Consider the following 15292-nt stretch of genomic DNA (forward strand, 5'->3'; position numbering starts at 1 on the left):
CCAGCAGCGTAGCCAGAAAAGTATTTCGGAAGACTTCTACGGGACTTTACATGGGAGAGAGGAAGGATTTGCCCTCGATTTCCCTCTCTCAAATGCTCTACCAAAGATACATTTTCGGGGGGGGGGGGGGGAAGGGTGAATCCCAAAAGCGTCCCTCTGGCTATGCAGCTGCACTGAACAGCTACAGACAATGTACTTTGTGCTCATATGTTTTGGCCCGTTGTGCTATTCATGCTATTCACACAAGTCACGTCTACTGTGAGGCCTACTGCCGCACGCAGCAGCTTTTCAGCAGCTGTGCTGCATAACGCTGCCTTAAATCCTTCATCTACTCAAGTACAATGGGACCCTTTCATACCGTTTTGGCTTGCCTCTGATTCAATGTGGGCGTTTATTGATGATCATTTCACCGACTTTTTCTTCCCGCTTGTCAGTCGAATTCAATGCAGTGCCATGAAATAAGGGTCTGGTTGAATATTCAACGGCGGGGCATTGTTCACAAGCTAGCTGTTTCATTCTGAGCGGATCAATTGGTCGAGCACCAGGTTCCACTACGTGCTTCCTATCCAGGTCTTACCAAAAAGACGACGCAATGGAAGCCCACTTCGGGTGGCCTAAGAAAGACGACGTGTTCCGTGAGTTGCAGAGAATCCGACGAAAAGAGGGCTACCATATAATATTTCAGGTGGGTAAGAAACGCTTCCAAAGGGTAAGTAAAATAATAAGACGTGGACGACGCATTACAGGAAAGTTAACAAAAATTAATTTCTTTAATTTAAAATTAATTTAACACAAATATTATAATACGCTATGAAACGTTTAAAAGAACGGTCGGCGTTTCTTAGCATATTATAATATTTGCGTTAAATTACCCATTAAATTAATTAGTTTTTGTTATGTTTCCTGTAATCTGTCGACCACACAAGTCCACGTCTTATTGTTTTACTTTTATTCAACTTCGCAGCCGTCTGATATATTGAACCTCTTGATTATATATATATATAATGAGGGGGAAAAAGCCATTACAGAAACAAGTAAATGACACTAGACGTGTTTGAAATTCGAAATTCCAGATTAAGATGGCTTCTATGGCTGCACGCAGAGAAACAGGTACTCATGGAACGATGCGACAGCACCAGAGGACACGTGTTTCGCCGTGTTTGCGGCTCGTCAGCTCTGGGTAGCTGACAAGCCGCAAACACGGCGAAACACGCGTGTCCTTTGGTGCTGTCGCATCCATCCATGAGTATTTATATATATATATATATATATAAGGGAAAAGAAAATTAGCAAGAGCTCTTTGGGTGCACGTCCCTAAGAACGCACTGTCGTCCCTGGGATATCCTGCGGTTATCATACCAGGACAGGCAGGACGTCCGCAGGAGGGCGAAATCGGGTCCTCAGGGTATCCCTCAAGTGTTAAGATGGGACTCTCACATGTCCTTACGATATTCTTTTGGTTGTCCCTAGGAGGTCATCAAGGACCGATGTAGGAAAGTGTGATGACGCAGCAGGGACATAATCTAGCATCATTTTATTGTACCTTATTTGTTTTTTGTCAGAAACGACACGCAGTCTTGACCACTGTTTGGTTTCACTGATTTCACTGATTCATATTGACAATCTGCCGTGTGAAGTGTAGTATTTTCCATAACGGAAATAAGCACGGTGACTAAAAAAGACAAATCTAGAAGGCAAAAAAGAGAAAGAGGAAGTCTTGCCCGGAGCACACAAATGCCGACAAACCTCTTCGAAAGGTACTGGAATTCCCTTCCTTTCCAAAGAAAAAAACAGACACTGTTCATTGCTTGCTATGCGATCCTCCGTAGGTTCGAGAGTACTGCTCGCCTCCGACACAAAACGAAGGATGAGCTATTCAAGTTTAATTACATTTAGCAAACACACAATACTCAAGCGAGGAATTGCTTGAAGTGTCAACTCTCAAGCAATGCGAAGTCTATGTTTCCTACTTCTTGTGCTTTGAGACATTCGGGTAGGACCTTCAAAAGTCAAAAGCAGTGCTACAGAATCGCACTTTTCTGTCTTTTCCGCGGTAAATGTTTCAAGTATCAAGGTGCCTTTGTGCCTTTTCGGAGGGGAGCGTGTCTTCTGACGAATGTCATTCAGCCCCTGGGATCGGCAAAGAAAGCAAAATAAATGTGTCAGTGAATATTTGCAGTCTTAGCAGGAAAATGGAACAAGGTGGCATTTCTCGTCCCTTGAGCTACCTACCGGGACTGTCACAGGATGTACCTGAATGACTCTTCACGGACAATCCGCGAGTGCCAACCTCAGGACATTCTGGGAATACAAATCGCAGGACGGGGAAACGATGACACTGTGAGGACGTCCCGGGGACCGTCTGTGTTCTTGGGGGTGTAGCATATGTTTGTATGTCAAACGTCGTCATGCCAGTACTGGACAGCTGTTTCGGCCTTCTTGGGCCTCATCAGCAGTATCATATATATATATATATACAGGGTGTTTCACTTAAATCCCCGGGCTAAATAATTCGCGAACGGGTGCACCAATCCACGAGCTTTCTTTTTTACAAGTATCTGTCCGATACCACCTACAAGCTGCACACCGTGTGAATTAGTGGGAGGCGCTCATTATTAAAATAAAAATGCAAATGAGTTAAGTAAAAAAGCGTAACTCCTAAAGCAGGGCGCTGTCAGCATTAAAATGGGTACTACCCCTTTTGGGCCCTTCAGTGGACACCTTTTAGAAAAAAATCTGCCACCGAAGCGGGTCATTTGTTGCAGTAATTAATTGGTTTCGGTTTACGTATTTTTTTCGCGGCTGGTCGCGGCGAAGCGCAAAAAGGCGTATTTCATTGGTGTAATTTATTGGTGTAATTCATTGGTGTAAGGACGTAATTCATTGATGGATAAGGGAGTGAAAGAGCGTCCTTTTGTGCTTCGCAGCGACAAGCCACTACAAAAATACGTAAACCGAAACCAATTAATTACTGCAACAAATGACCCGCTTCGGTGGCAGATTTTTCTCTAAAAGGTGTCCACTGAAGGTCCCAAAAGGGGTAGTACCCATTTTAATGCCGACAGCGCCCTGCTTTAGAAGTAACGCTTTTTTACTTAACTCATTTGCATTTTTATTTTAATAATGAGCGCCTCCCACTAATTCACACGGTGTGCAGCTTGTAGGTGGTATCGGACAGATACTTGTAAAAAAGAAAGCTCGTGGATTGGTGCACCCGTTCGCGAATTATTTAGCCCGGGGATTTAACTGAAACACCCGGTATATATATATATACAGGGTGTCCCAGAAAACGTGTCATTGAATTTTAATTAAAAAAACTACAGCACCTAGAGCCATGCGGTCAATGGCATTTGTTCTTACTGAGTTTTTGCCACCTCCTCGTGTGAATGTCGTGTAACGTAAGTTTAATTATGTAAATTTTTGCAAGCTTAAGTCGGAAATTTGCCCAGTAAAGGTCACTTTTTTACCCCACCAATGGGAAGAGCGTGTCTAATTTAGTCAAATTAATGAGAATTGACAGGGATATTCAGAAGCTATCCCATCGGAAAACATGCTACATGCCGAACATCATGCTCTACGGAGGTCGCACAGAATAGCGCACGATGAATTTCTCAGCGGGATCTTTGTCAGTCCGACGAAAGGAGGTTGGAATCCCAGCCCTCCCCGACGTCGCAGAGGGAGATAAAACAGGCACGGCTTGTCACGTCCCACTTTCGCTGGGATAATGCTTTCCCTCTCCCAATTTAGGAACTGATACTTTTTCTACTATCACTCTGTGGGCTGGCTTCGGAACCTGCTTTCGTCGCAGTGAGAGCGATTGCGCTCAAAAAGTCATCGCGCGCTATGGTCCGGCGCTCCGAAAAGCATGATATTCGGCTATTTTTTCTGATGGGATAGCTCGTGAATGTTACTTTGAATTATCATGAATTTGAGTGAATTCGGCACGCTCTTCATATTGGTGCGGTAAAAAAGTGACCTTTACTTGGCAAATTTCCGAGTTCAGTTCGCAAATATTTACATAATTAAACTTGGAGTACATGACATTCCCATTAGGAGGTGGCAAAAACCTAATAAGAACAAATGCTGATGACCGCATGATTCTAGGTGGCATAGTTTTTTTATTATAATTCAATGACACGTTTTCTGGGACACCCTGTATGTAGGGTGTCCAAGCTCAATGCAGAGAGATTATTTTCCAGGTTTTTACGGATTCCAGAGACACATCTTTCCTTCACTTTTAATGTGAGAGGAGGAGGAAGCACAGTGCCGCCTCATGCGCCCAAGATGAGCTGTAACTTGCGTAAACAAAAGAACAAGTGTATTGGGTGACGCTATCGGAACTGCCCGTATCTTGGATTGCGTGTTCTGTTCTCTTTCAATCTTTCTCCACGACGCAGGAGCCAATAGTGTGCTCTTTCACATTCTCACATTTGGGGTGAAGGAAGGACGCCTCTCCGAAGATGCACAATGAACAAAATTAAGAAAAGAAACGGTTTTCCTTCACTAATTTTTTTGCGGACGACCTATCCAACGGATTTTTGTTCTGAAAACGGAGCTTAGTCACGACGATGTCTGAAAACGGCTACGGTATCAGGCGACCGAAGGGTGTTGCAGAAGTCTTAGAGGGCAGCACAAGAACTAAAGATTTTCTTCTTCTTTTGGGAAGGCGTTTTAATGTGTAAGCTCATTGTGATCGTCAATAAAAACATGATGGATGTTGGGGAAAGGAACGTGCTATGGCGAGGCTTGGGGCTCTGCAAAAGACATCGCTGCGACAAAGCCAGGACATAAAAAATTGGAGCCGAAAACTCGGGAAACCGTTCACGGACGGAGTCTTTGTCTGCAGTGATCCACTGGTTGTTCGATAAACAGATTGACTATGGAACGTCTCAAGATGAGGACGTCTCGAAGGAGAGAAGCTACGAGGCTTGTGGGAGAAGCCAAGACTGCACTGAGCAGCACTCCTAATGACCGGAAGACCCTCGAAAGCTTGTTGGAGCGCCTTCGCGTGAACCTTGAAGAGCTCAGAGAGATCAATTCTGAATTTGAATGTCATCTCAAGGACGATGAACTAGAGGTGGAATATGAAATGGCTCTGGAATACGAAGAAAACTCTATCAAGCAAATGTCTAACCTACGCGTCGCCTTGCAATAGCTCACCTCAGTGTAGGCGCCTGCCAGCCAGGTGGCCGCTCCAACGAATATGTGGCACTACATGGGACTCAGTCTGCGGTTCACACGTCGTCGCCTCATGGTAATCACGCTGGGGTCCGTCTGCCAAAGCTTCAACTGATGCGTTTCCGAGGCGACCTATCAGAGTGGCTTCCCTTTTGGGAACAATTAAAAAAGCCCGCAGATAACAGTAACCTTTCACAACCAGAGAAGGTCTTCTACTTAAGGTCAATGTTGGATGGAGCAGCTGCAGCCGCCATATCAGGTCTACAAGCTTCGGAGGTGTGCTACAACGACGCCATTGAAATCTTGATGGAAAGATTTGGAGACAAGCGTCGCATTGAAATGCAGTACCTGACGAAACTGAGGACATTGCCTCCAATTAGAACTCCCATAGCTGTTCGAGTGTCTAGGAAGCTATATGATCAAGTCCAATCAAACGTGCGAGGTCTCAAAGCACTGGCTGTGGAAAGCAACTCGTTTGCAATACTGCTGACAGATACTATCCTTTCAGCGTTGCCGACTGAAATGGCCATGGATTATTATCGTACTGAGAAGAGAGGCCAGCAGCTTGGCACAGCAAGTTTGGAAGGCAATGGAGACGAGACAAATGCCTGAGTGAGTACCGATGGAAGAGCGATTGTTGGAACTACTGAGTTAAATCGAATTCTAAAGTTTCTCCTAATTGAAATCGAAAACGTTGAGCACCTCAAGTTCAATGTGTCAGGCACGAAAATGGGAAGACGGCGTGGTCCCGGTTGTCACTAACGGCCGGTGATGACAAAGTGGCGGTCCAGATGACGTCCCCATTTGGCCAGGAGAGATGTTGAATAAATGTACGGATCAGCAGGCATGTTACCAAAGGCAAGATAGACGTTTATTAATGCTTTAGGTTGGTAAAGGGCGATGCCACGATGAAGACAATGATTGGACAGCGGCGGTGATGACGATGCTGCTGCTGCTCACAAATGGAAGTACCTATGACGACAACGAGATGAGAGGACATCAGAGGCAAGGTGGTCGACAGTCGAAGAATTCAAACAATAGCGGATTCAAGACACGACCGGCAGCGTCAGTTCTCCACTCCACTGCTCGAGAAATGGCCAACGATTGCGTATTTTGCAACACATCGCAACACATAAAGGAGCTGTGCGACGCTGGCGTCCCTCTGGGAGAGAAGAAAACTACTCTTGCAGCTCAAAAGCGATGCTTCCGTTGTACGAAACATGGACATCATGCAAGAATGTGCCGGAAGAAAATAACATGCTCTTCACGCGGAGGAAGGCACGTAAGATCAATCGCCTTTGGGCTACGTGCCACTTCCTGTTGGCACTCACTCACTCACGTAAGGACGATGTGCGATCCTTTGTGGAAGCCAAGTGAACAGACAAAACTGAACGAAGTTGTCAGTACTAGTATGCACACGAGTGGGACTGGCGAAGACGTGAAGACAGGTACCGTCGTATTACTTCAAACGTTCAGGGCATGGGCCGTAGCTGAAGGTCGCAGTCTATATCTCAGGGGAGTCATTGACGGCGGTAGTCAAAGAACCTTCGTGCGCCAAGATATTGCCAGAAAACTGAATCTTCCTTGTACCGGAGAAATAGACGTCACGATAAATACCTTCGGGAACAGGACTTCCACAAAGGAGAAGCAGCGTCGGCGTTTGGTCAAACGGTGCTTACGCAGTCAGTACGGAGGGGATGTACATGTCTTTGAAGCAATCGAGGTACCATTCATTTGTGGAGATCTTGTCACATGCCCATTGGATAACGAGGACGTGCGTACTTTTCTTCTATGTGAAGAGAACCTAGCCGATGAACGTCGCTTATCAGGGGTACGGACAGAAGATGGAATTGGCGTGCTTTTAGGCTCTGATCAAATGTGGTAAATTTAAGTCAGGTACGGTAAAGCAATGCCCATAATAAACTCGTTACCATCAACACTGCCCTGGGTTGGACTTTTCAAGGACCGGTATCTGTTAGATCTTCACTCGAGAACAAAGGCAGCACTCTAGTTTGTGTGCATCGCACTGATGCCACGCACGAGGCATCATTACAGAAGTTCTGGGAAATTTAACATCTGAGTATTACGGCGGAAACAGTAATGATGAAGACGACGACAAAGTTCTCTGTCAATTTAAGGAAACTATTGGCGAAAGATATGCCGTCCCTCTACCCTGGAAGAATGATTTCGTCCTTAATGATAATTTGGAACTAGCCGAGAGTCGGCTCAACGGACTCCTAAAAGAAAAATGGTTTCATGGCAGAGTACGACGCTGCAATGAGGAAGTACGCAAGTGACAGACATGCGGAAAAAGTACTCGGGGAGTCAAAGAACGGGAAACAACCTCAACAATGAAAGATGAAAGTCACTGAAAAGGTTAGCCAGCCGTAGGGATCGAACCCGCATTTTCTGGATTACCGGTCCAGGGCTCTACCAATTGAGCTAAGCTAACACGCCTCTCCAGCGACTTTCGGGGTGCGTCATCTGAAGGGACGACAAACCAGCCACTCACTCTCACTCACCCTCCTTTCACTCTTACATTTTTTGCTCACTCATACACACATTCATACGACGGAAAGTAGAGCCTTCAGACGTGGTAGAGCCCTGGACCGGTAATCCAGAAGATGTAGGTTCGATCCCTACAGCTGGCTAACATTTTCAGTGACTTTCATCTTTCATCGTTGATTTCTTAGGCAATTTGAGGCTTTGTTTGTATCTGTCCCTTCTATGTTGTTCCAGCCTCAGAACTTCAGCTTTTCTCTTGTTCAACCTCAACAAGTCTATTACATGCCGCATCGAGCTGTGGTCAAACAGGAATCAGAGACCACAAAGCTTCGTGCTGTTTTCGATGGATCCTCGCGTGCACCTAACGTGGCTTCACTGAACGATTGCTTGGAGAAAGGACCGAGTCTGAATACGGATCTTCTACCGGTCTTGATACGTTTCCGAATGTACCGCATCGTTCTGGCAAGAGACATTGAGAAAGCGTTTCTTCAGGTTGAGGTTCCAGAAAAGGACAGGGACGCGTTGAGATTTCTGTGGTGTCAAGATCGTCCTACGGAAGATGAACGAGCGTAGAAATGCGGGGTAGTTGGTAACTGTACATAATAAACGGAACGCAGCCAGGGACACAGGAACGCAGCCATGTGTCCCTGGCTGCGTTCCGTTTACCATTATGTACAGTTACCAACTACCCCGCATTTCTACGCTCGTTCAGTTTATTTCCAGTGCAAAGGGGAACTCTTTTTTAAATGTTTCTTGTGGTTCTGGTTCTCCTACCAGCATCGCTATGTGTCTATTCCAATCAGCGTTGAGTATCTGCAAAGCTCGATCCATATCTTTCGCTCTGGATCACCACTGCATACATCAACAATTTCAGCGAGTTTTGGGCTTCATTAATCCGACAACAAGACATGCTATTCGCATGGGCAAGATACTTCGGGGTGAGTGTTGGCGGCACTACCGTTTTCTTCAAGACTGCTTGAAGTTGTGTTGCTGCGTTCCGGGGGAGCCTGAGGAAGCATCGCTCTCAAGGTTCAAGCGGTACAGTTGAATAGGGAACCAGTTCGCTGAGGCCTTGTAGGACTCCACGCTTCGAGGGCTTCTACTAAGCTTGAAGAACGAAAAGAAGCGTCCCACTGTGGAGGGACATGTCACTATGCTGGACTCAGTGGAGGTGCCAGAAAAAGTACTTGACACTCTAAAGCTTGGCCCGAAGTTCAGCTTGCAACCAGATCTTAAGAAACCTGAAATTTTGAGCCTAATTAGGAGTGTATCAGGGGCTGCGCCTGAAGGAGAGCAGGATGCTTGCATACGGGAAGCGGTCCATACGGTCAAGCACCTTCCACTGCCAACTGGTGCAACCCACATACTAAGGCAAGTCACAGATTTCTGCACTGAAGCACAGGTTAAGCTAGTCACGTCAGACAAGGAAGGGGGTTTCGTTGTGGTGCCCACGTCCCTGCATCTGGAAAAACGAGACCAGGGTCTGTTAAATACTTTTCGCCCTTCTATACAACGGGAATCGAGGGACACAGGGACAACAGACAGACAGACAGACAGAAGGGACAGGGACAGAATTGTGCAGGGACAACAACCTGGACAACTTGTGTCGCCGTGTGAAGTCTTCGTCAAAACATTTTTTGGAAGTTTTCTATACTGCGAAGACACACAAGGAAGGAGTGCCTTTTAGAGGCAATTGTTTCGGAAAGGGGCACTTGGCAACGGAGTGTGAGCACCTTTCTTCTGCAGCAGCTCAAGCAGCTTGACGTTCAGGACCCCTTTGCTATTGATAACTCGCTGCCGGTTATCGAGTTCTTGCAGAATGAGGGCAACGTTGACGTGAACATGTTTTCTTTAGACGTTGAGGACCTCTTTTATTCGATTCCACAAAATGCCTTGATTTCATCTGTGCAAGATGCCATTGAGCGGTCTGACCCTGTCCGGTTTCAAAATAAAGCGGGCATCCCTGTGACAGCGTTCATCGATTTACTACGCACTTACCTGTCTTCCACTATCATCAAGGAAGATGACAAATTGTTGGTGCAAAAAGGTGGCACCCCAATTGGATCCAGGGTTTCTCCCATTGTTTGCCAAATTTTCTTGGCTGATTTTTTACAGATTGGTGAGTGGTGCACTTGAGGGCAGCTGCTGATACCGCATTTTTAGGTATGTCGATGATTTTTTGATTTTGTACTGGCAGAATGATGGTTGTTCACCGCAAATATCTGAGAATGATTTCTTGGATGTCTTTAGGTTGCATTCAAGGGGCATGAGGTTTACATTTGAGATGCCTAGAGCAGCCTGCCTACAGTTCCTTGACCTACGCTTAACGATATCTCCCTATCATGTATACTGGACATACTGTCCCAGGTCTAAAAAGGCAGTTCTGCCCTTCGACTCGTGCCACTCAAAAGTTGTAAAAAGGGCCATCGCCTCAGCATCCCTTGGGGCTGCTTTGGACAGGTCATGCGAGCACCATGTACATGACAGTTTTGCAGCACAAGCGATGAAGTTATGCGAAGGGGGTTACCCAGTAGGAATCCTGTATGAAATTTCTGAAACGCTCTTGGCCAAGGTAAAAGGTGTAAACAAGAAGAAGCACGATAGGTTACCTGGTCGACCGGTGTCCATACCTTATGTACACACTATGTCACACAACTTGAAAAAAGTGGGAGAAAGACATACAGTACCTGTGGTCCTCTCAGCGCCAGTTAAGTTAATGACTCTTTGTGATAAGGTGAATGGTTCTTCTACAAAAAAGGGCTGCCAGATTTCGCACAAGAATGCCTCGGTTGAATGCCGGCGGAATGTGGTATATCGCATTCCGTTAACATGCGGGAGGGTTTACATAGGCCAGACTGGGCGCTGGATTAACACTAGACTGAACGAACATAGGGCGTTGGTCCGGAGCACCACTCCATCAGGACACCTGGCTCTTCACGGCAAGACCTGTGGGTGCTCCCCGCTATTGAATAATACCACAACAGAGCGTGGCTTCAAAACGCGCGTTGCTCGGGAAATTCTGGAGACCTTCTTGATCACAAAGTCAGAGGAAGATCACTGTGTTAGAACACCGTCATTGTCACTCTTATCAGCCGAAATGGAACATCTTGGAACGTGCCTGGATCGCAACCATCATGTGTTGAGCAGCTAGTTTTTCTGTTTTGATATTGTGATAAGGTGTTGTCACATTCCTTGTATCTTGTTTTTGCATTTAAATGTGTGTTACAAGTAAACTTCTGTTAGTTGAGGGTCAGCAGTTCGTTTGTGCACTTCCTCGTCCGTGTCCCTGGCTGCGTTCCGTTTATCATTATGTACCTACGGAAGCTATTTCTCAGAATCCGGTGGAAGTGTGGAGAATGAAACGTGTACCCTTCGGAACGACAGCGGGCCCCTTTCTTTTGGAGCCCACACTGAGACATCACCTAGAAAACGTCAACGGGCCTTTCCAACGGACGGCACGGCACATTGTCAATAGTTTCTACGTGGACGACCTATCGACGGGTTCATCAACGGTGGATGGAGCAATAACGATATGCAACGACGCTTCATCTATTCTTCAAGATGCTGGCATGAATCTACGAAAATGGATTTCAAACTCAGGGGAGGTACGAAAACAGTTTAGTGAGCAAGACACCAACGGCAGACGAGAGAGAACCCTGAGTTGCAGTGAAGATAGGAAAGTTCTCGGTATACTGTGGTACATTCACGGTGGTACTCTGAAGGTCTCAGGGAAACGCATGCTAGAGGAAGGTGTAGCGCTCATTAGCAGTAAACGCGGAATCCTGAGCGCAGCAGCGAAGCTGTTTGACCCTCTAGGAAAGCTCTCTCCGTTCAGCATTCGAATCAAAATGTTGTTTCAACGTTTGTGGGAGGAGAAGCTTGATTGAGACACACCTCTGACTGGGAACATACAAGAGCAGTGGCGTACTTGGTGGTCGAAGCTGCCAAAGTTGCATGAACGACATCGTCTCGTTCCAGACGGAAATTTCAACTTCAAGTATGAGCTTCGCATCTTCAGTGACGCTAGTCCTTATGCATACGGAACCTGTTTGTATATAAGAGCCATTGCAAATGGAAGAACAGCGAAGGTCGAGTTTGTGTTTGCCAAGGCTCGGGCCTGCGCCTCGGGCGGGCGCTCGGGATGCGCCTTTGAAGGCCTTAACTTTACCACGACTAGAGCTTATGGGCGCCCTGTTGGGAGTGAGACTATCTAAAAAAATAACTGAACGCGGCTGAAGGAAGTGACCTGCGTATACTGGACAGATTCGTCAATCACCCTTCGTTGGGTACGAGGTTCTCCGTTACGTTGGAAACAATTTGTAAGAAATAGGGTTATTGAGGTCAAGGAGAAAAGCGACGTATCGGCTTGGAGATTTTGTCCTGGGAAAGAAAACCCAGCTGACCTATTGACCAGGGGGGAGTCACTGGAAAAGCTTGAGAAGTGTGACACATGGTGGAACGGACTCAAGTGTCTCGAACGGAACGAAGACGAATGGCCTGCTCAGACGGTGCTTCCAGAAATAAATGACCTTCCTGATCAAGAGGATGTGCACAATGACGCCACTACGCTGCAAAGTTGTGTCAGTATAGGAGCTCCCGCTGTACTGGACCTCGACCGATTCAACAGTTTGCGAAGAGCTCTCAGTGTGGGAGCATGGATCAAACGGTTCGTCGACAATAGCAGAACGGGTAACCCACGGGTGCTTGGGGCACTCTCAACAGAAGACATTAGTTGGGCAGAGAAACGAGCTCAAGAGGAAAGATATGGACTCGAGAAGCAAACTCTGAGTCTAGGAAAGAGGATAGAGAAAAACTCGGCCGTAGTGAAGCTAGCACCTTTTCTTGACAACGAAGGAATCGTGCGGATCTTCGGACGTCTCCATTTGTTGGAAATTTCAGGAACAGTAAAGCACCCGATTCTGCTTCCACCCGACCATCGATATACGGTACTGACGGTGGAATCAGTGCACCTGAGAGTTCTGCACGGAGGAGTGCAAGATACCCTAACTGAACTTCGGGAACGATTTTGCATTCCAAAAGGACTGCAGATTGTGAAAAAGTAATCTTTCACTGCAGGAGTTGTACCAGGTACCGAGCCAAAGCAGCGACAGCAAGAATGGCTCCACTACCACAGGATCGAGTAGGAGCTGGTACGCATTTGAAGTCGTCGGGATTGATTTTTTCGGTCCTGTTTTCTTCAAAGGAGCAGTACGCCACGAAAAGTCCTACATCTTGCTGATCGCATGTGCGACAACTCGAGCCATTCATTTAGAGCGCGTATCTAAAATGTCCACAAAATGCTTCCCGCTAGCCTTCTCCCGGTTCATTGCTCGTTCGAGGCATACCTAAAGTGATATACACTGACAATGCAATAACCTTCAAGAAGGCGGAGAAAAGACAAGTATTTTCTGCGACACTTTGCAGAGACAGCGTTTTCACGACTATTGTACAGAGAAAATGATAACATGGAAGTTTATCATGACATATGCTCCATGGTGGGGAGGGTTCTGGGAACGCTTGGTAAAAACGGTGAAAGGAACCCTTCGGAAGACACTGGGTCGTAACAGATATGGGTTTGAAGAACTGACCACAATCTTGCAGCAGGTTGAAGCAGTTGTAAATTCAAGACCACTTACTTATCTTGGTGACTGCCCAGAAGACCTTTCCCCTCTAACTCCCGCACATTTCCTGACGGGAAAGAGACTCACGTGTTTGCCAATGGCTCCTATATCAACACCACGATCAACGAGTGCACAAGTTAAAGCTAACTGGACGAAGCACGAAAGAGCCATCGAAAGCTTCTGGAAGAGGTGGCTGAAAGAGTACTTACTACAACTTCGGTAGCTCATAGTTGGGGTGTACATAAGCCTCTGCCAGTGAAGGAGGGTGATGTGGTTTTGATTAGCGAAGAAAAGGTTCATCGACACATGTGGAAGATAGGAAGAGTTGCTACCGTGTTTTGGGGGTGTGACAAAGTAGTGCGGGCCTGCGCAATGAAGCTGCAAGACAAAACAGCAAAACAGTACTGCGACAACCGGTGCAGCTTCTGTATCCTCTCGAAATGGTGTAAGCTTTGTAGTGCTTTTACGGGGGGGGGGGGGGGGGGAGTGTGTTGCAGAACTCTTAGAGGTCAGCAGAAGAACTGAACATTTTTCTTCTTCTTTTGGGAAAGAGTTTTAAATTGTAAGCTCATTGTCATCGTGAATAAAAGCATGATGGAGGTTGGGGAAAGGAACGTGCTATGACGAGGCTTGGGGCTCTGCAAAAGATATCGCTGCGACAAAGCCAGAACAAAGGGACTAGATGTTCTTATTGGGACAACTTCGTAGCCTTTTTAATTAAAACGTCAATTATTGAAAATTAATTAGGACATTGCCTTAGGAGTTTGCTGGAGCCCTTCAGCATATATACTACATTGAAAACGGATTTCAACTCGAAAAAGGTAATATATATGTTTTTCAAAAATGTGTTCGCATTTAGCTGGGACACCCTGTATATACAAAAGGATAAAAGTTCAGAAGGCCGCGAAGTATATACAGTTATGAAGGAATGAAAGGCAAACAACGAAGATGGGAGAAGCAAAAAAAGAAAGACGATTTATTACAAATTAAACTATTAGGAATGTAACTAGGGGTATCGTCAACGTTACGGTGGAATCTCCGCCTTCGTCAGGACTGAGAGGTTAGAAGGGTGCCTTGGAGTTTTATATATTACGGAACAATCGGAGTTCGAGTCACCTGGCGGTCGTCAGGAAGTCAAGCTCGGGAATGTTGTTGTGTCAAGTCCAGGCGTGAGGTCTGCGTCCTTGGTGTCAGAAGGATGTCTCGGGTGCAGCCGAAAAGAAAAAGATGCCAAGCAGCACAATGTACTGAAAGTCGAGTGCAACAGGGGTGCACGGTATGTCTCTTATCAATGTTCTTTAGTTCAAGGAGTCTGTTCAAGGCCTTGCACCTATCCGTCCACCCCTATTGCACTCGACTTTCAGTGCACTGTGCTGCTTGGGGAAAAGGAAACAGAACCTTATCTAAGCAGTTAAATCTCTTATTGTTAACAATAGACCACCGTCTCTATTAATTTGTAGATAAGGTAAGATTCCCGTTGTTCTCGTGATCGATCGCAAGCAAAGTTTGATTCAATGACAAAGATTGAAACTTTGGTAATTGAATGGCCCGGTTGACTGAATTGGCGCGACACTGGAAGATTAGTTGTTTCCTTTTTCTTTTTGTCATGTCTCATCGGTGGTTATTAGTAGTTGTCATCTGGCCCACTTACTGTGCTTGGCTAGCGTTACACTCAATTAAGTAGGCAACGTTAGAGGAGTTGCTATCTAGGTCTACGCTGATTTTAGCGTAGAAGTTGGAGTATATGCTCTTTGCTGATCGAACCATTTGCATTAGTTCGCTAGTCTGACATCGGCGAGCATTGCATGGACGGCAGCCAGTTGGTGAATTTCCTTATTTTGTTGCTTTAGAGCGAACTAAACTATCTTGCAAGTTGCGTGCACGCCTACAGTTGACACGTGGTGGATCTGAAGAGCGATGCTATGGTGACCATGTATGTTGATATTTGGGATATTACCAGCGAACGTTACGTTTACGTTAATCGCATC

At 46.2% G+C, this 15292-nt stretch overlaps 1 protein-coding gene across 3 annotated transcripts in view; it reads left to right on the plus strand.

The window, feature by feature from the left end:
* Positions 1-530: 530 nt before the first annotated feature.
* The window catches only part of LOC135366418 (uncharacterized), a 113180-nt gene continuing 98418 nt past the window's right edge, over positions 531-15292 (plus strand). For all 3 annotated transcript variants that reach the window (XR_010414151.1, XM_064599105.1, XM_064599106.1), the window contains exon 1: positions 531-685. Coding sequence is in view for 2 of the 3 variants with exons in the window: in XM_064599105.1 (XP_064455175.1) it covers positions 593-685 (93 nt within the window). In the remaining variant the exon portion in view is untranslated. The remainder of the gene's footprint in view (positions 686-15292) is intronic.

This window comes from Ornithodoros turicata, chromosome 8 (genome assembly GCF_037126465.1).
Source record: "Ornithodoros turicata isolate Travis chromosome 8, ASM3712646v1, whole genome shotgun sequence".
NCBI lineage: Eukaryota > Metazoa > Arthropoda > Arachnida > Ixodida > Argasidae > Ornithodoros > Ornithodoros turicata.